The sequence below is a fragment of the Bombina bombina genome, chromosome 3 (genome assembly GCF_027579735.1).
Source record: "Bombina bombina isolate aBomBom1 chromosome 3, aBomBom1.pri, whole genome shotgun sequence".
Taxonomy (NCBI): domain Eukaryota; kingdom Metazoa; phylum Chordata; class Amphibia; order Anura; family Bombinatoridae; genus Bombina; species Bombina bombina.
Window position 1 is genome coordinate 845,920,134 of NC_069501.1, and position 15,848 is coordinate 845,935,981.

The 15,848-nt window shown below is 34.8% G+C and overlaps 1 protein-coding gene across 2 annotated transcripts in view; it reads left to right on the top strand.

Annotated features, from left to right (window-relative positions):
• Positions 1 to 15,848, top strand: part of FGF14 (fibroblast growth factor 14) — a 309,235-nt gene that overhangs the window by 72,716 nt on the left and 220,671 nt on the right. For both annotated transcript variants that reach the window (XM_053707806.1, XM_053707804.1), the window contains exon 3: positions 15,092 to 15,195. In XM_053707806.1, the coding sequence (XP_053563781.1) occupies positions 15,092 to 15,195 (104 nt within the window). The remainder of the gene's footprint in view (positions 1 to 15,091; positions 15,196 to 15,848) is intronic.

Here is a 15,848-nt window from a genome sequence, read left to right on the forward strand (position 1 = left end):
CATACTGGATTTATCTCACCAATCTGTTGAGTGATAGTTCTCAGGTGTTGTTGGGTAGATTAGCTATTGGTGTTATCTTCGTCTTCTTAGCCTGATGCAGCTGCCAAGGATTGTGAGGAGGTCTTTCTGGTTGTAGCTTATTAGTAGGCACTGTCTCTGCAGCCTCTGATGCGGTTTGCGGGGGATCTATACCTAGAGCAGAGCAAAGAGCTGTGGCATCTTCAAGTGACTTACAAATGTGCTTTGTACCCTGATGGGAAACATGGAGAAAACAGGGGAAACCCCACCTATACGGGATTTCTTTTGCTCTGAGGATGGTAGTGAGAGGCAAGAATTATTTCCTTCTCTGTAGTGTACGGGGAGCAAGGTCTGCAAAGATTTGTAGGCGACAGTTCTAAAATTTGATTTCTTTAAGTTGTCTGGCAGCTCTGAGAATCTCTTCTTTGGCTTGGTAATCTTTCAACTTTAGAACAACATCACGTGGGGGTGCTTGATCTGATGGCCATGGCCTAAGCGCTCTGTGAGCTCTATCCATTAATGTGTCGGTGGAAAATGAGGGACCCAGAAAGTGTGAAAAAAGGCCCTGCAGGAATTCAGGGATAGTATTGGGTAAGACAGATGATAAGTAGATCATGTGCTTGGGTCGTAGTTTGCAGCGTGGATATCTCTGATTGATTAAAGTCATTATCCTCCTCCAAGGCCTCAACCCGATTCCCAATTTCTGTCATATCTTTCCTGAGGCCTGCTATTTCCTCCTTGATGCATGCGCGGACTTTTACCACCAACTTGTCTAGATCACTTTTAGAAGGTATAGAGGCCAGAAATGCCTTAGAAAGTTGTATTGGCTCTTCCACATTACTATCTTCACTGTCTGAGTTGGATAAAGCTGGTCTCAGTGGTGTGGTGGGTTCAGGTGAGGTAGCCTGAGAGTTGTCTGTTATTTTAAAAAATGAGCTCACAGGGTTATGTGTAGCTGCTGTCTTCTTAGGCTGCTTGTCAGGTTTTGGCAGCCGTTTCAGTGACATTTCATAAGGGAATGTGGTTACTTTTCTGAGTGTGTTTATCCCTGTTTGGCGTCCCTATATTAGCTATGTAATTTCTTTGTGTATTGGTAGTCCTCCCTCAACAAAGGTTTAGTGAGCTTTGATAGTGCGCGTTACATTTAAGTAAAGCTTTGCAGGTCCTACTTTAAGTTAAAGCCTGCAGGTATGCTAGGCTGCAGCTTTAATCTTCCGTGCGGGGACATAAATATATATAGGCTTCAGATAGGGCCCACTGCTTCATTGGGATTATGTACCCCTATGTACTCTGCTGCGTTTAACAGTGTGCATACCTTTTCAGTTGTAGCATCTATTCCACATGGCTGTTTTGCACTTAAAGTGCATGGAAAGAGGTTTCAGAGTTCGTTCTTGGCGGGTTAATGGGTCATAGCCACCTGTGTCAATGGACTGTAGTTTCTTTCAGGGCATCCTGTACAGCATGGAAGAGCTCTAACAGAGCGTGTGTAAGCTGTGCGGTCTTTATGGCTATTTCTCAGCTGTCCGGTTTGCTCACATCCCCGTTAACTATTGGGGTTATTCTGCCGTTTATGTTCGTATGATTGCCCAGTAATGTAGTGATTTAGAGCGTCAGCTCCCGGAGCTCACTTACAGTGCGGCCATCTCTTTCGGCAGCCGCTCCGCCCCCCTGAGCTCTATAATTTTTTAACACTTTTAATGCAGGGAAGATTCACAGATCAATTATGTTGTTGGCTTTTTCACAGCTGTATATTCGATGCCAGTTACCACGCAATACAAAGTAAAAGGCTTACATTTTTGCAGTTTTTATACACAGTTTAAAAGTTACATACCATATAAAAAGAGCATATATATAAAAAGTAGAACAATGCAGTCACTGCAAATATGCAACATTTTTCTCTTAGAGTTAAAAAATACCTACGCTCCAAAATGGTGGCACCCAGTATAAAGATGCTGAGCCTGACCAACCAGCATTAGTAAGGGGCTTTGAAGAAAGATGTAAGCATGGGAGGAAAAACAATAGCATGATGAGTAGTAACCATTCTTTTGTATTTGTGCCAACAGTTTAATGTCATTTTGACAACAATGTACATCAGTGTCCAGAAAAACATTTAGGGTAAATTAATAAACACTTATGTAACCAACATAATACCAAAATGGATTGAAACAGTGATGACCAACTTCCAAACACATGAGGGCCATAAATCATTATTTTAAAAGCCTTAATGTCTGCATATATAGTCAAAGCTATTACATTTACAAATAAAAATGTATTTCCAACAAATGTCCAGTTTCTTATTTAGCCAGGTTTGTAGGGTACCCTCTACTTGCTGTTACCCCTCCAGAGTGTTCTTGCGAGTTCTGACAATCTTGTATGGCCACCCACCAGTGGTCCCCAAAGGATAGATTTGTAGTCCCTCTTTTTTCCTGAGGCCACAAAGACTATTGCACACATTCTTAGTTGTGCTTTTTCCCAGGGGCCATAAAAACTAGTGCAGAGGGACGCATGTTGCCCATGAGCTTCAGGTTGGCGACCCCTCATTGGTCCATATTTAATGTATTATATTGGGCTTTTATTGTTTGATTTAAAAAAGTAACCTTCAATTTATAGAATTAGAATAAAAATTAAGCTGCAAATAGATTGTAAATTGTTTGCTATGTGGATGAGCAACTGTTTTAAATTCATATTTCAGTTCTGTATTTCAAGAGTATTTGCTCCAACTTTTAATGCTGATTTTATTGATTACGATGAAAAAGGTTTGGATTGCTTTATAGCAAACAATGAAGGAACCCTGATGTAAACTGTGTCCTGACACCTGTGCAATGGGCGTCATAGGAAACAGGTAGGCAGGGTATTGTTGCTATCTATAGATGTATTTTAGGATTTGATTATCACAGCTTATCCTATATGCTTTTATTTTAACAATTTATTTATTCAGTTAAGACACATATTATACAAAATTATATACTTCTTCCCTTTGGAATTTCATATACCGTTAAATTACAAAATTAAAGAATAACACAGTTTTACATATCAATGTATTATTAACATTCATTTTAAAATAACAAAACAAACACAAAAAAAAGTGTGTTACCATACGCAGATCTCTACAAGATCTATATTTCTGAAGGGATAGCTAATATTACCATATTTATCATCTTACGCTCTTTTAGTCAACTAAAACGTTTATTTGATCCAGAGACAAATAAAGGCCATATTTCTTCAAGCCAGAAATCTTATTTAACCAGAACAGAATTTTTGGGCAATTACATAAAAAATGTAGTAAATCTGCCGCTATGAATTTACACTTCTGGCACTTGTCGAATTGTACATTTTTCCAAAGGAAACTCTTCTCTGGTGCATAATAAAACTTATAAAGTCATTTTAAATCGGATTCCCTCAATGTTAAAGACAAAGTTGTTTTTTCTATTCCTTAATAGAGCTCTTTATCCAATCCCCATCTATCTATTTATTAATTATGGTGCACATTTTTCTGCTAGATATTCTAAATTTATTTTCCCATTCAGGGACAGCAGTAATTTGTACCAGGGAGAGACTGGGTATATTCCATGTGTACTGTAGTGTAATCACTATTATAGTCTGTCCCATTTCCAGTCCTAACCATATTGTAATAATTCATACAAATAATGCCTTATTTGCAAATATGTATAGAAATCATTGTAAGGTACATCAAATTCCTGCTTTAAGTCTATTAAGGACTTAATGTTATTATTCTCAATCACGTAGATTACGAGTTTTGCGCTAAACAGGGTGCGAAAATAACGCCAAAAAATGTGCGTTATTGCGAGTTACTGAAAAACCTCCTTGTGCTGTGCGTTATGGTGCATTAAGCACAAAAGCCAAGGGCTGAGTTTATGTGCTCGTGCACACTTTCTCCCATAGACATTAATAGGGAGAAAGTGTTAGAAAAAAAAACTAACACCTGCAATCGCAGAATGGAGATTGCCGTAACGCAACCCCATTGATATCTATGGGGAAAAAAAAGTTACGTTTAAACCTAGCACTCTAACAGCAACCCCAAGTCTAAACACCCCTAATTCATCACCCTGACATCACCCCTATTCCGCCGCTCCCCTACATCGCCGACATTAATAAGAGTTATTAACCCCTATTTCACCGCTCCCCGACATTGTCGACACTAATAAAAGTTATTAAACCCTATTCCGCCACCCTCCGATATCGCCGACACCTAAATAAACCTATTAACCCCTAAACCGCCAGCCCCCACATCACCAACACTATAATAAAGTATTAACCCCGGAACCTCCAGCCCCCCACATCGTAACTACTAAACTAAAACTTTCAACCCCTACACTGCCGGCCCTCCACATTGCAAAACACTAAATTACACTATTAACCCCTAAACCTAGCACCCCAAAAAAATTTAAATTAAAATTACAATATAACTATCTTAAATAATAAACACTAAATTATGAAAAATAAAAAACTTACAGAAAACAATAATCGAAATGATCAAAAAATAAAAACAATTACACCTAATCTAATAGCCCTATAAAAATAAAAAAAATTACTAAGTCCCCCACTAAAAGTAAACCCTCCCACCCAACCAACCCCCCAAAATAAAAAAACCTAACTCTAAAAAATCCTAAGCTACCCATTGCCCCCAAAAGGGGCATTTGTATGGGCATTGCCCTTAAAAGGGCATTCAGCTCTTTTACTGCCCTTAAAAGGGTATTCAGCTCTTTTACAAGTGCCCATCCCTAATCTAAAAAAAATAAAAATAAAAAAAATAAAAAAAAACCTAACCCCATTAAATCTACTCACAGTTGCTGAAGTCCGGACCTCCATCTTCATCCAGGTGGCAAGAAGTCTTCATCCATGCGGCAACACCTTCATCCATCTCGGGGACATCTTCTATCTTCATCCCAGGCCACGCAGAGCTATCCTGGAGGGTGATGACATCCTGCGTGGAGAGTCCTCTTCATACAATCACCGCCGTACACTGACGTTGAATGCAAGGTACACATTTCAAAATGGCGTACCTTGCATTCCTATTGGCTGATTTGATGCTTCAAATTCAAATCAGCCAACAGAATGAGAGCTTCTTAAACCCTATTGGCTGTTCAAATCAGCCAATAGGACGAGAGCTTCTGAAATCCTATTGGCTGTTCAAATCAGCCAATAGGATTTCAGTAGCTCTCATCCTATTGGCTGATTTGAATTTTAAGAATCAAATCAGCCAATAATTATATGGGAAATCTCTAAACTATCGTATATTGTTGTCATTCATTACCTTTTCTTTTTCTTTCACACTATACTTATATAATAAGTATTGTACATTAGACTAAGTATACACTAAAACACTTGTAATTTAAGGAGGAAAATAATAGCCTCCCTATTACAATAGAATTTCCACTAAGTTTATTCCTTGCACATAACATCACAAATGGACATCAGTAAAAATATTATATGCATGGTATCCAATTCTAACACTTATCGTTATAGAATATACTACAAACATTTTCTCTAAGCGCTACATATTATTTTAGCACAGAGGTTGACACAAAGCAACCCTTTAAGGATACACCTATTTTACGGCTTAGTCAATAAGCAGTGTTTCCAATGACAACAGTTCTCTAGGCTGTTTAGAGAGAAAAATGTAAAAAATTCTCTGGGCGGTCTCCTGATGTGTTCAGCATTTTTTCCTTTTGGCTTATAAGCTTGTGAAAACCATGTTTGTATAGATAAGGCTGTACTATTTCTGAGAATTGAACTGTTAGGTCATTATATTCTAATTATACATTTAAACTGCATATTTGTATAAGAATTTTCTATTGACCCTTAGGTTATGATCCTACTAATAGCTTAATTGAATCTGGGGTATTTTGCCTAGAGAAGAATGTTTTGCAGTTAACATATTGATGTTACTTTAGACTAGTAAGAATAAGATATATCATAGTATCATACTAATTAACTGGTCAGACTCATTTACTTAGATATCACTGTCTCTTTTTTTTTGTTCACTATATAAAAAAAAAAAAAAAAAAAAAAAACACTCACGCCCTGGATGGGCACAAATTGAGGTTCTTTTGAGTAATATTGAAGCAGTAAAAGCTTCCTTATTTTAGAATATATTTAAATTATCTATTTACACTATTCACATGTGTGTTTTCTCTCGTTCTTTATTTTTTGTTTTCTTTTTTCTTTTTTTGTTTTTTTTCACGTTTTATTTTCTTTTTTTTGATTGTTAATGGAAAAATTCTGCACTCAGGTGAAAATTAATTCGCCCAAAATGCCAGTGAAATGCCAGTGAAAGCTAAAGATAAGAAAAGTAGAATAACTGATTCCAGTACTGATAGTCTAAATGATTCCGCTGGGGTCTCAATAGACCATCAAGTGTTGATCTCTAAGTTAACTGACTTATTCTCGCCACAACTTGAAAAAAAAGGAACTAGGTACTATATCAATGGAAATAACTACACTATCTACTGAAGTCAGACAGTTTTCAACTAGGTTGCTTGAAGCTGAAACCAGAATTTCTGACTTAGAGGATCAAATGAATGTACAAGAATCTATAATTCATAAACAAGATTCTAAAATTAAAAATATGCAGCTGCGCCTGGAGGATCTGGAAGATCGCTCCAGGCGTAATAATATCAGGTTAGTAGGCCTTCCTGAAAACCCTGAATATGAGGATCTAATAAAGTTTATTTCTTATACCCTACCTCAAGCAGTAGGGATGCCATCTCATATGTTACCGCTTATAATTGAGAGAGCACATAGGCTTGGCCCCAAAAGATCAGGCCTAGATGGTGCTATAAAAAATAGATTGTGTATAGTCAAGTTTTTAAAATTCCAAGACAAAATAGAATTGTTAAAATTTTATAAAAAAAGTGATCCCCCGGTATTTGGAAATAACAAAGTCTTACTATTTCAAGATTTCTCATCTGAGACATCTTCCAAAAGGAGATTAATGGCCCCATACTGTACACAATTAATCAAAAAAGGTATTAAAGCGCACCTGCTATACCCGGCTCGTATTTTAGTCGAGGAAGGGGATACTAAATTAATTTTTAATGATGTCACTGAAATCAGGAAGTATCTAGGTACTGAATAGTCGCTCATAATAGCTTCCAGTGAAGCTATATTTAATCTGCATAGAGATTAGTATCCTTAGTATGTATGCCTTTGCTAGGTTGAATTTGTTCTGTTGTCTTTTTTGTTTCCCCCCCCCCCTTTTTTTTTTTTTCTCCTTCTTCTCTGTCTCTTTCTCCTTTCCTTCCCCCCCCCCAAAACCGTGCGCCCTTACCAGTACACAATTGTTTTTATAATATTATCCATAGTATTTCCTGTGAAGATTTTTTATGACTGAAGGTATTAGATTTTTGTCATGGAATGTAGGGGGTATCTCCTCCCCTAGCAAGTGTAAGCTGATTATCAAAACATTAGCCAGAAATAAACCTGATATTGTCTTTCTTCAAGAGACACATATTAATGAACAAGAAGCGGCTAAACTGAGAATTAAATGGGTGGGGAAAGTTATCTCTACATCTGGGAGTACTAGAAAATGGGGGGTAGTGATTCTTTTACATAAAGACCTAGAGTATAAGGTTTTTAATGTAGAAATAGACCCAACCGCTAGATTTATTTTGATGCAAATTCAAATAAAAAATCTTAACTTCATTTTATGTAATGTCTAAGCACCTAATGTTTTTTCTAGAGTGTTTTGGGAGGAACTAAGAGTAAGGCTAACTCCTTTCATGGCAGAAGCTATTATTTTAGGAGGAGATTTTAATGCAACATTATGTCCGACGCTTGACAGGCTTACTAAGAAAAATAGATTACAATATAATAGAAATGCAAAATGTTTGAAACAATTTTGTCAAATGTTAAAATTGGTTGATGTATGGAGAATGAAGAATCCAGATATACAGGCTTTTTCATGCGAGTCAAAAGTTCATAGAACATTTTCTCGAATAGATTTTTTTTTAACATCTGAAATTCTTGCAGTATACAAATTAGAGGCGGAGATTGGAGAAATCATAATATCTGACCATGCGATTATTACATTATCTCTTCCAATAGCTGAAAATAGGGCTCATACACCTAGATTCTTTTTTCCCAGATACTTATGCTCTAACCTTAGATTTATCAATAAATTGAAGTCTGTGTGGCAGGAATATTGTTCTCATAATATGAATTATTTTGGAAAACCTGAAATATTTTGGGAGGCGTTTAAAACGGTGATTAGAGGAGAAATCCAGGCCTATGTAAGTTTAGTTAAGAGAAAAAATAGAGCATGGGAACTTCAGATTACCAATAAAGTGAGGAATTCTTTCAGAAAATATTCGCACAGAAATTAATTGGAAGAAGTATTTAGATAATAGGAAGGAAAGAGACTTATTTTTAAAGAAAAGAATACTAGAGGAGGAAGCTAAAATTAGTTTACAATTTAAAGGCTTCCATGGTTGTTCAGCTAAACATCTTGCTAGGTTAACTAAAATTAGAAAGAAAAAAAATATGATTCTTGCTATTCTGACTGGTAATGATCGCTTTATCGAATCTAGAGAAATTTCTGAGTTTTTTTTTCTTCCTATTATCAGCAACTTTACTCCAGCATAGAATCAAATGAGTTGAACCAAGAATTGTTTTGGACTAAGATAAAGATGCCCCAAATGCATGTTGATGATTTAACGACAATTAACGCACCCATTTCTGTAGATGAAATAAGAAATGCTATAAACAATCTTAAATTAAACAAAGCGGCAGGGCCGGATGGGCTGCCAGCAGAGTTTTATAAATGTTTTGGTGAAGACCTTTTGCTAACCTTGGAAAAATTGTTTAATCATTATTTTTCGGCCAAGGGTACTATTTCGAGTTTTTTTTCTGCAGCTAATATATCTTTGATATTAAAGAAAGGTAAGAATGCGGAAGACCCAGCATCTTATAGGCCAATCTCTGTGCTCAATTCAGATTACAAGATCTTGATGACCATTATTTCTTCTAGACTTTCAACGGGCCTTCATAAAATTATTCACCCTGATCAGACAGGATTCATGGTTGCCAGAAATTCTACAAAAAATATTTGCAAGCTTATACATTTTCTAGATTATGCCTGGAATATAAATCAAAACAGGAAGAAACCCCTGTTGCGAGATGTTGCTATCTTATCATTGGACGCAGTCAAAGCATTTGACTCAATTGTATGGCGGTATCTATTTAGGGCATTAGATAATTTCGGATTTAAAGGTAATTTTCTACAATTTATATCTAAACTCTATTCAAAACCAATATCTTTTCTGCTTATTAATGTTTTTTTGTCTCCCAAGATAGTTCTGCAGAGAGGTACCAGACAGGGCTGTCCCCTATCGCCATTGTTATTTAACATGTTATGTTATGTTATGTTCCAAAAAATTGAAAGAGATCTTCAGATATGGGCGGTATTTCCACTGTCAATCACAGCTAAGATTAATTTAATAAAATCTATTATATTTCCTCGTCTTCTTTATCCTCTACAGAATCTTCCACTATTTATTTCAAATAAAGACGTAAAGACGTAAAGAAGATCTATACACAGTTTTCAAGATTTATCTGGAATAATAAAAAACCTTGTATATCGCTTCCTAGATTAATGCAAAAATTTGAATCGGCCGGTCTGGCTCTCCCCAATCTTAAACTATATAATGTAGTGGCAATGGTTAAAATAGCGGTAGATTGGCTTGCAGGAACTGTCTCTTCAGGAGATCAGGAAACCTTTCTAATTACGCTATTTTCTTTAAAGGCTATTCTGCATCTCCCGGTACGCAAGTTACCTCAGAACGTCTGTGGACTTTCTACTATTAAAAATATAATTATTGCTTGGCAAAAGTTCTGTAAATCCCTGGATATAGATTACACATTCTCTGAATTCTTACCTATTATAGGTAATCCTAGTTTTTTACCAGGGATGTATCAGGAAGTATTTAAAGAATGGGCTCAAAAAGGGCTAGTTTTTGTGAATCAATTATTAGATGGAAACGGTCGAATACATACGTGTCGATCTTTGTTTAATAAATATGAGCTGCCCAAGACGAACCTGTTTGCATATTTTCAAATCCGCCATTTTGTTTTCTCACAAAATTGGCTGTTTCCCTTATCAATTGCATGGTCAGATATTAGAATTTCCATTAAAAAATTGCTGGCAGGAGATTCATCGATCTCACTGTTATATGACATTATGTTGAATAAACAAAGTTTGCTATATTTGGATAATATCTGTAATTCTTGGTCCTCTCTAATGCCTACAATGGATCATAAAAAAATAAAACAGAGTTTTGACTCTCTCCATAAATGTAGAGTCCCAATGGGTATAAAGGAATCCCACATGAAGTTGATCAATAATTTCTATCTATCCCCACTTAGGTTATCTAAGTTTTATATAACAAGGACTAGCAGATGTCCACGCTGTTATTATAATACAGCGGATATAGGTCATATGTTTTGGTTCTGTCCTAGAGTGAGACAGCTCTGGCTAAAGATAATTTTCCTTCCTTGGAGGAAGTCTTGCTCTTGGTTTCTTCACAGAATGCTTTCAGTAATAGTACTAGAAATAGTCTTAATACTATTATACTCCTGGTCAGAGGCTGTTTGCTTAAAAATTGGAAGGCTAAACACATACCAGGGCTAGCTTTGATCTTCAAATCTATTCAGGAACAAATAGTTTATAAATCTTATCATCTTAAGAATGCGTCAGAAAATAGGATTAAGAACTTCTTATGGAAGTGGGCCCCAGCTATTCTAACATATTCAAGACCACTCCAAAAACGGATTCTTTATCCATTCTTGCAGTCAATTAGTTTTGCCGAATTGACACTATTAAATGTTTTTCCTCAATCATGGATTGAGGCTCTTTGATAAATGTACGCTGGCTGGGTTGCAGGGGGGTGTGGGTGGGGGGTCTGTTTTTTTTTTTTTTTTTTGTCTTTATTTCTTTTTTTTCTTCTCCCCTTCCCCTTTCTGGTTTCTGTTTGTTTATTTCTTTGTACCTGTGTTGTCTTCCCCTTTCAGGGGAAAAGGAAGAATTTAAAATCCAGCAGTTAAACTGATTCTTGAGAAAATTATTAATTTTAGTTTGGAACTTTGTTTTTCTTTATTATAATACTGTATGATATAAAATGCTTTGACCCTGCGTGGTGCAAAAAGATAAGATTGGAAAGTCTTAAATTATGTTATTTTTTCTCGCCTGTTGATCTGGTTTTGCTATATTTTGCTGGATTTAAATAAAAGGAAAAATTATATCAATAATGATCGTTCATATTCCTCTGCTTGTATTTTATTTTACAATAAGCCTATCGTTCCAATGTGAGTCATCTTCATTCAGATAGTCCACACATATCAATGATATACAGTTTATTGTTTAATTGTGTTATTAATGCTTACAGTTTTCTCTGTCTATCCACTTAGCAGGAACAGCAAATCAAAGTTTCTGAGATGACGTTTTTTGAATGCTGAAGCTAGGAATGGTAGAAAACCAATAGGTATTGATGATTGGATCGTTGATATCTTTTAACCCCTGAGTAGAGACTTTAACTCTATCCCTGACGAAGTGCTGTAAGGCACATAACATGTTGGACATTTGTTATGTGTTGTTAGTGGTTCCACTGGCTGTGATATAGTTATACTGCTGACTTTTGCACAAGTCGATTTATTGCATATTAATAAAAATGACTAAACACCTCTGCATTAACATCATCCAAAAGGTCTGGGTTATTTCTAATGGTTAAATATTTAGATATTCCAAATTCAACTTTAGGTTTTATACAGATTTTTGGCAATGCCCAAATAATAATATATAGTTTTTAATTTTCTTATATCCATTAGAAGTTTATTCAGCTTTATATGTACTAATACTGAGAGCGAGTATGGATAAGTTATATCCCTTTCTTTCTCTTGTTCTGTCACATTTAACTAAAAAGTTGCACAAAAAACACATAAAAAATAAATGTAAAAGTACAGTTACACTCATAATAACACTATCTAATAAAAATGCTTTAAGAAATTGCAATAAAAAGTTATAAGGGCTCATGTTTGTTTGTTTGTATGTATGTATGTATATATATATATATATATATATATATATATTACAAGTTGAAAGTAAATGTGAATGCGTGAGCGCAATCATTATTTATGCTAGAAGGATTAACGTGACCTCGGAGCTCTGGTTAACTGTTACCCTTGAAACAAAACGTGTCACAAAACACATCAAATATACATTTAAAAGTACAGTTACACTCATAATAGCACTATCTAAAAAAAATATTAAAACAAAATTGCATAAAAAGTTATAAGGCTCAAAAATATGAGGTCACAGAAAAAAAGACACGCAAAGTGCTTTAAAGGGATACTAAACCCAGTTTTTTTCTTTCATGATTCAGATAGAGCATGATATTTTAAGCAACTTTCTAATTTACTCCTATTAACAATTTTTCTTTGTTCTCTTGGTATCTTGATTTAAAAAAGCAGTACTGTAAGCTTTAGAGCCAGCCCATTTTTTGTTCAGCACCTGGGTAGCACTTGCTGATTTGTGGCTAAATGTAGCAAACCAATCAGCAAGCGCTACCAAGGTGAGAAACTAAAAATGGGCCGGCTCCTAACCTTTCCTTACTGCTTTTTCAAATCAAAATAACATGAAAACAAAGAAAAATAGATAATAGGAGTAAATTGGAAAGTTGCTTAAAATTGCATGCTCTATCTGAATCATGAAATAAAAAAATTGGGGTTAGTATCCCTTTAATATAGAGATACATACATACATACACATGTTTAAATATGTATATGTATGTATTTATGTGTGTACATATGTATTTATATGTGTATATATGTAATTTCAGACACACATATAAATACATATGTATGTATATATATATATATATATATATATATATATATATATATATATACTGTATATAGTACATTGGAGCCCTTTGTAGTCAAGTAGACGAAAACATGAAAAATCATATGTATGCAATATTCACATTTAATAAAGTGTTATACTATGTATTTATATAAAGATATTCCTACATATATCTGTATATATCTATACATATATATATAATCATGTATATATAGGTATAACTATATATTTGTGCAAAAATCAATTTAGATATATATTTAAATATCTCTTTGAGAATAAATAGAACATATTCTGCTATGTGCAAAACATTTGGATTATAAAATATGCAATATTATCTTCTTATGTTGTGCTTTTAAATAACCATAATCATGTTTGCGTGACTTGTGGGTGTTAGGTATTTTTCAATTTTTTCAGCTCCATTGAAGTCTATGGGGGAATGCGTTTTTGCGTTCGCGATTACTCAAAGTTTCTTTGTTATCGCACCTTTGCCAACGCAAGACCACAAACTTTTTACTTTCATCTCATAATACGAGCGCGAATATCGTATATGGATATGTATTGAGGTATGTTTGGAAAATATATCCAATGATGGTGTTGTGAACTGAATTGTTGGGCCCTGAGCTAGATAGGATCAAGGTGTGTTAAGTAAAGTGGTGTAAGAGTGATAACAATGTAATGGCTTATAGTCAACAGTCATGCACAAGTCCAACTATAGCTGGTCTTGTATGTAGAACTTCAGCTTAAGTCCGCTGTGACTTGATAAAGAAAAGCTTTGTATTCCAACTGAGTTTGCACAATTTGTGGCTATCTCAATAAGTGAAAAATAATGAAAAATCCAAATTGTAGGCAACCAAAAAAGTGGTTCGGTTAAAAAATAATAATAATACCAAAAATAATTAAAAGGTGAGGTGAACAAGTGGCCAATGAAAACGTGGAAAAGATATATGAAAAATATGAAAAAAGGAAAAAAATATAAAAAAAACAATAAAAAATAATATTAAAAATGAAAAAATGTCAGTTGGGTGTATACACAAGTGTAAAAAGGTCAATTATAATCCAGTGATGTAGTACAGTCAATAATGAAGGTTAAAAGATGTAAAAAGATGTAATAAAACAACCTTATTTCTTGGTGGTGAGAATCCTTTCTAATTTCTGGTAGTGAGAACCCCCGTGGTGAATCCTGATGATCTCCCAGTGGGTGACTTGTAGTTTTTCCTAATGGTAGTGAGAATCCCCGCAAATGGATCCTGTTGGTCTCTCAATTGGTGATTTCAATGTCCTAGAAAATGAATATTGATAGTGTAGATTGTACAAATATTAATATAAAATTGAAAGTATGCTTACCAGCTGTTTAGTCCACCTCACCACACGCCAACCCAAACAACCTTGAATTTACCTCAGGCTACTTGGTCTTGCCCCTTGGTTATCAAGTTTCCACCCCCCCCCACAGGCTTTCTGGTCCTAGACTTACAAATGTTAAGAGGTATATAATAGGTATTATATAATGAAATATTAATCTGTTCCTAAGTTGCACTCATTATTTTGTTTTGTGCTTTTCTTGCTTTACTGAGAAGTGAGAACCATACTGCTAGATTTCCTCATGTAGTCTTTATGACACCTAGTAGCTGAATAAGCTTTATTAATAGATGTTGAAGCTATCATGAAGCATAACCATGGGACATGTCACCAAACCCTCCGTTTTTTAACTAATATAAACCCCAAAAAAACAGAGTTTAGTAAATGTGGATAATGTATTCTGCTTTTTATGTTTTTCTATGCAAAACTGTTTACCAAAGATTGAGTAAAATAACTGAGAAATAATCTCCATTATATTGTATGTACCAGCAATTAAAAACAATAGTAATTGCAATAATCTCACTTAAATTTTAGTCAACCATCAACTGAAACACATCGGCAGAGGGCAATAGTACTATCCTATTTTAATGTTATAAATGATACTGTCATTCTTAAAAAAAAAAATATATATATATATATATATATATATATAGATCTTCTGGACAATTTTTCTACCCTTTAATCTATCAAAAAGTCATTGCATAACTATTTTTTTAAATTATTTTTGTGTTTTCTTTAATATATTGCATTATGGATTTTGCCTGTATTGTGATAATGGATTCATAAATAGATGGCAGATCCATAAAAGTCTTAACAAAACATTATTTATCATTTTGTTTTCAGCTCTATTCAACCTCATACCAGTGGGTCTTCGTGTTGTTGCAATTCAAGGAGTAAAAACAGGGTTGTATATAGCAATGAACGGAGAAGGCTATCTGTACACATCAGTGAGTATTTCGTGTGTATTTTCATTAAAACATAAATTTATAGAAGTATCTTATATTATTTTGTTACATGCTATGTTTTTTTAAGGTGAATAATACTAAAGAAGGTCAATGTTAAAGGGACACTAAACCCATTTTTTTTTCTTTCATGTTTTAGATAGAGCATGCAATTTTAAGCAACTTTATAAATTACTCCTATTATCAATTTTTCTTAGTTTTCTTGCTATCTTTATTTAAAAAAGCAGGAATGTAAAGCCCATTTTTGGTTAAGAACCTGGGTTATGCATGCTTATTGGTTGGCTGAATGTGGTCACCAATAAGCAAGCACTATGCAGGGTGCTGAACCTAAAATGGGCTGGTTCCTAACTTTAAATTCCTGCTTTTTAAATAAAGAAAGCAAGCAAAAAATGAAAAATTGATAGTAGGAATAAGTTGGAAGGTTGCTTAAAATTGCATGCTCTGGGGCATATCTATCAAGCTCCGTATGGAGCTTGAAGCCACGTGTTTCTGGCGAGCCTTCAGGCTCGGCAGAAACACCAGTTATGAAGCAGCGGTCTAAAGACCGCTGCTCCATAACCTGTCCGCCTGCTCTGAGGAGACGGACAGACATCACCACAATTCAACCCGATCGAATACCTCCCTGCTGGTATTGGCCG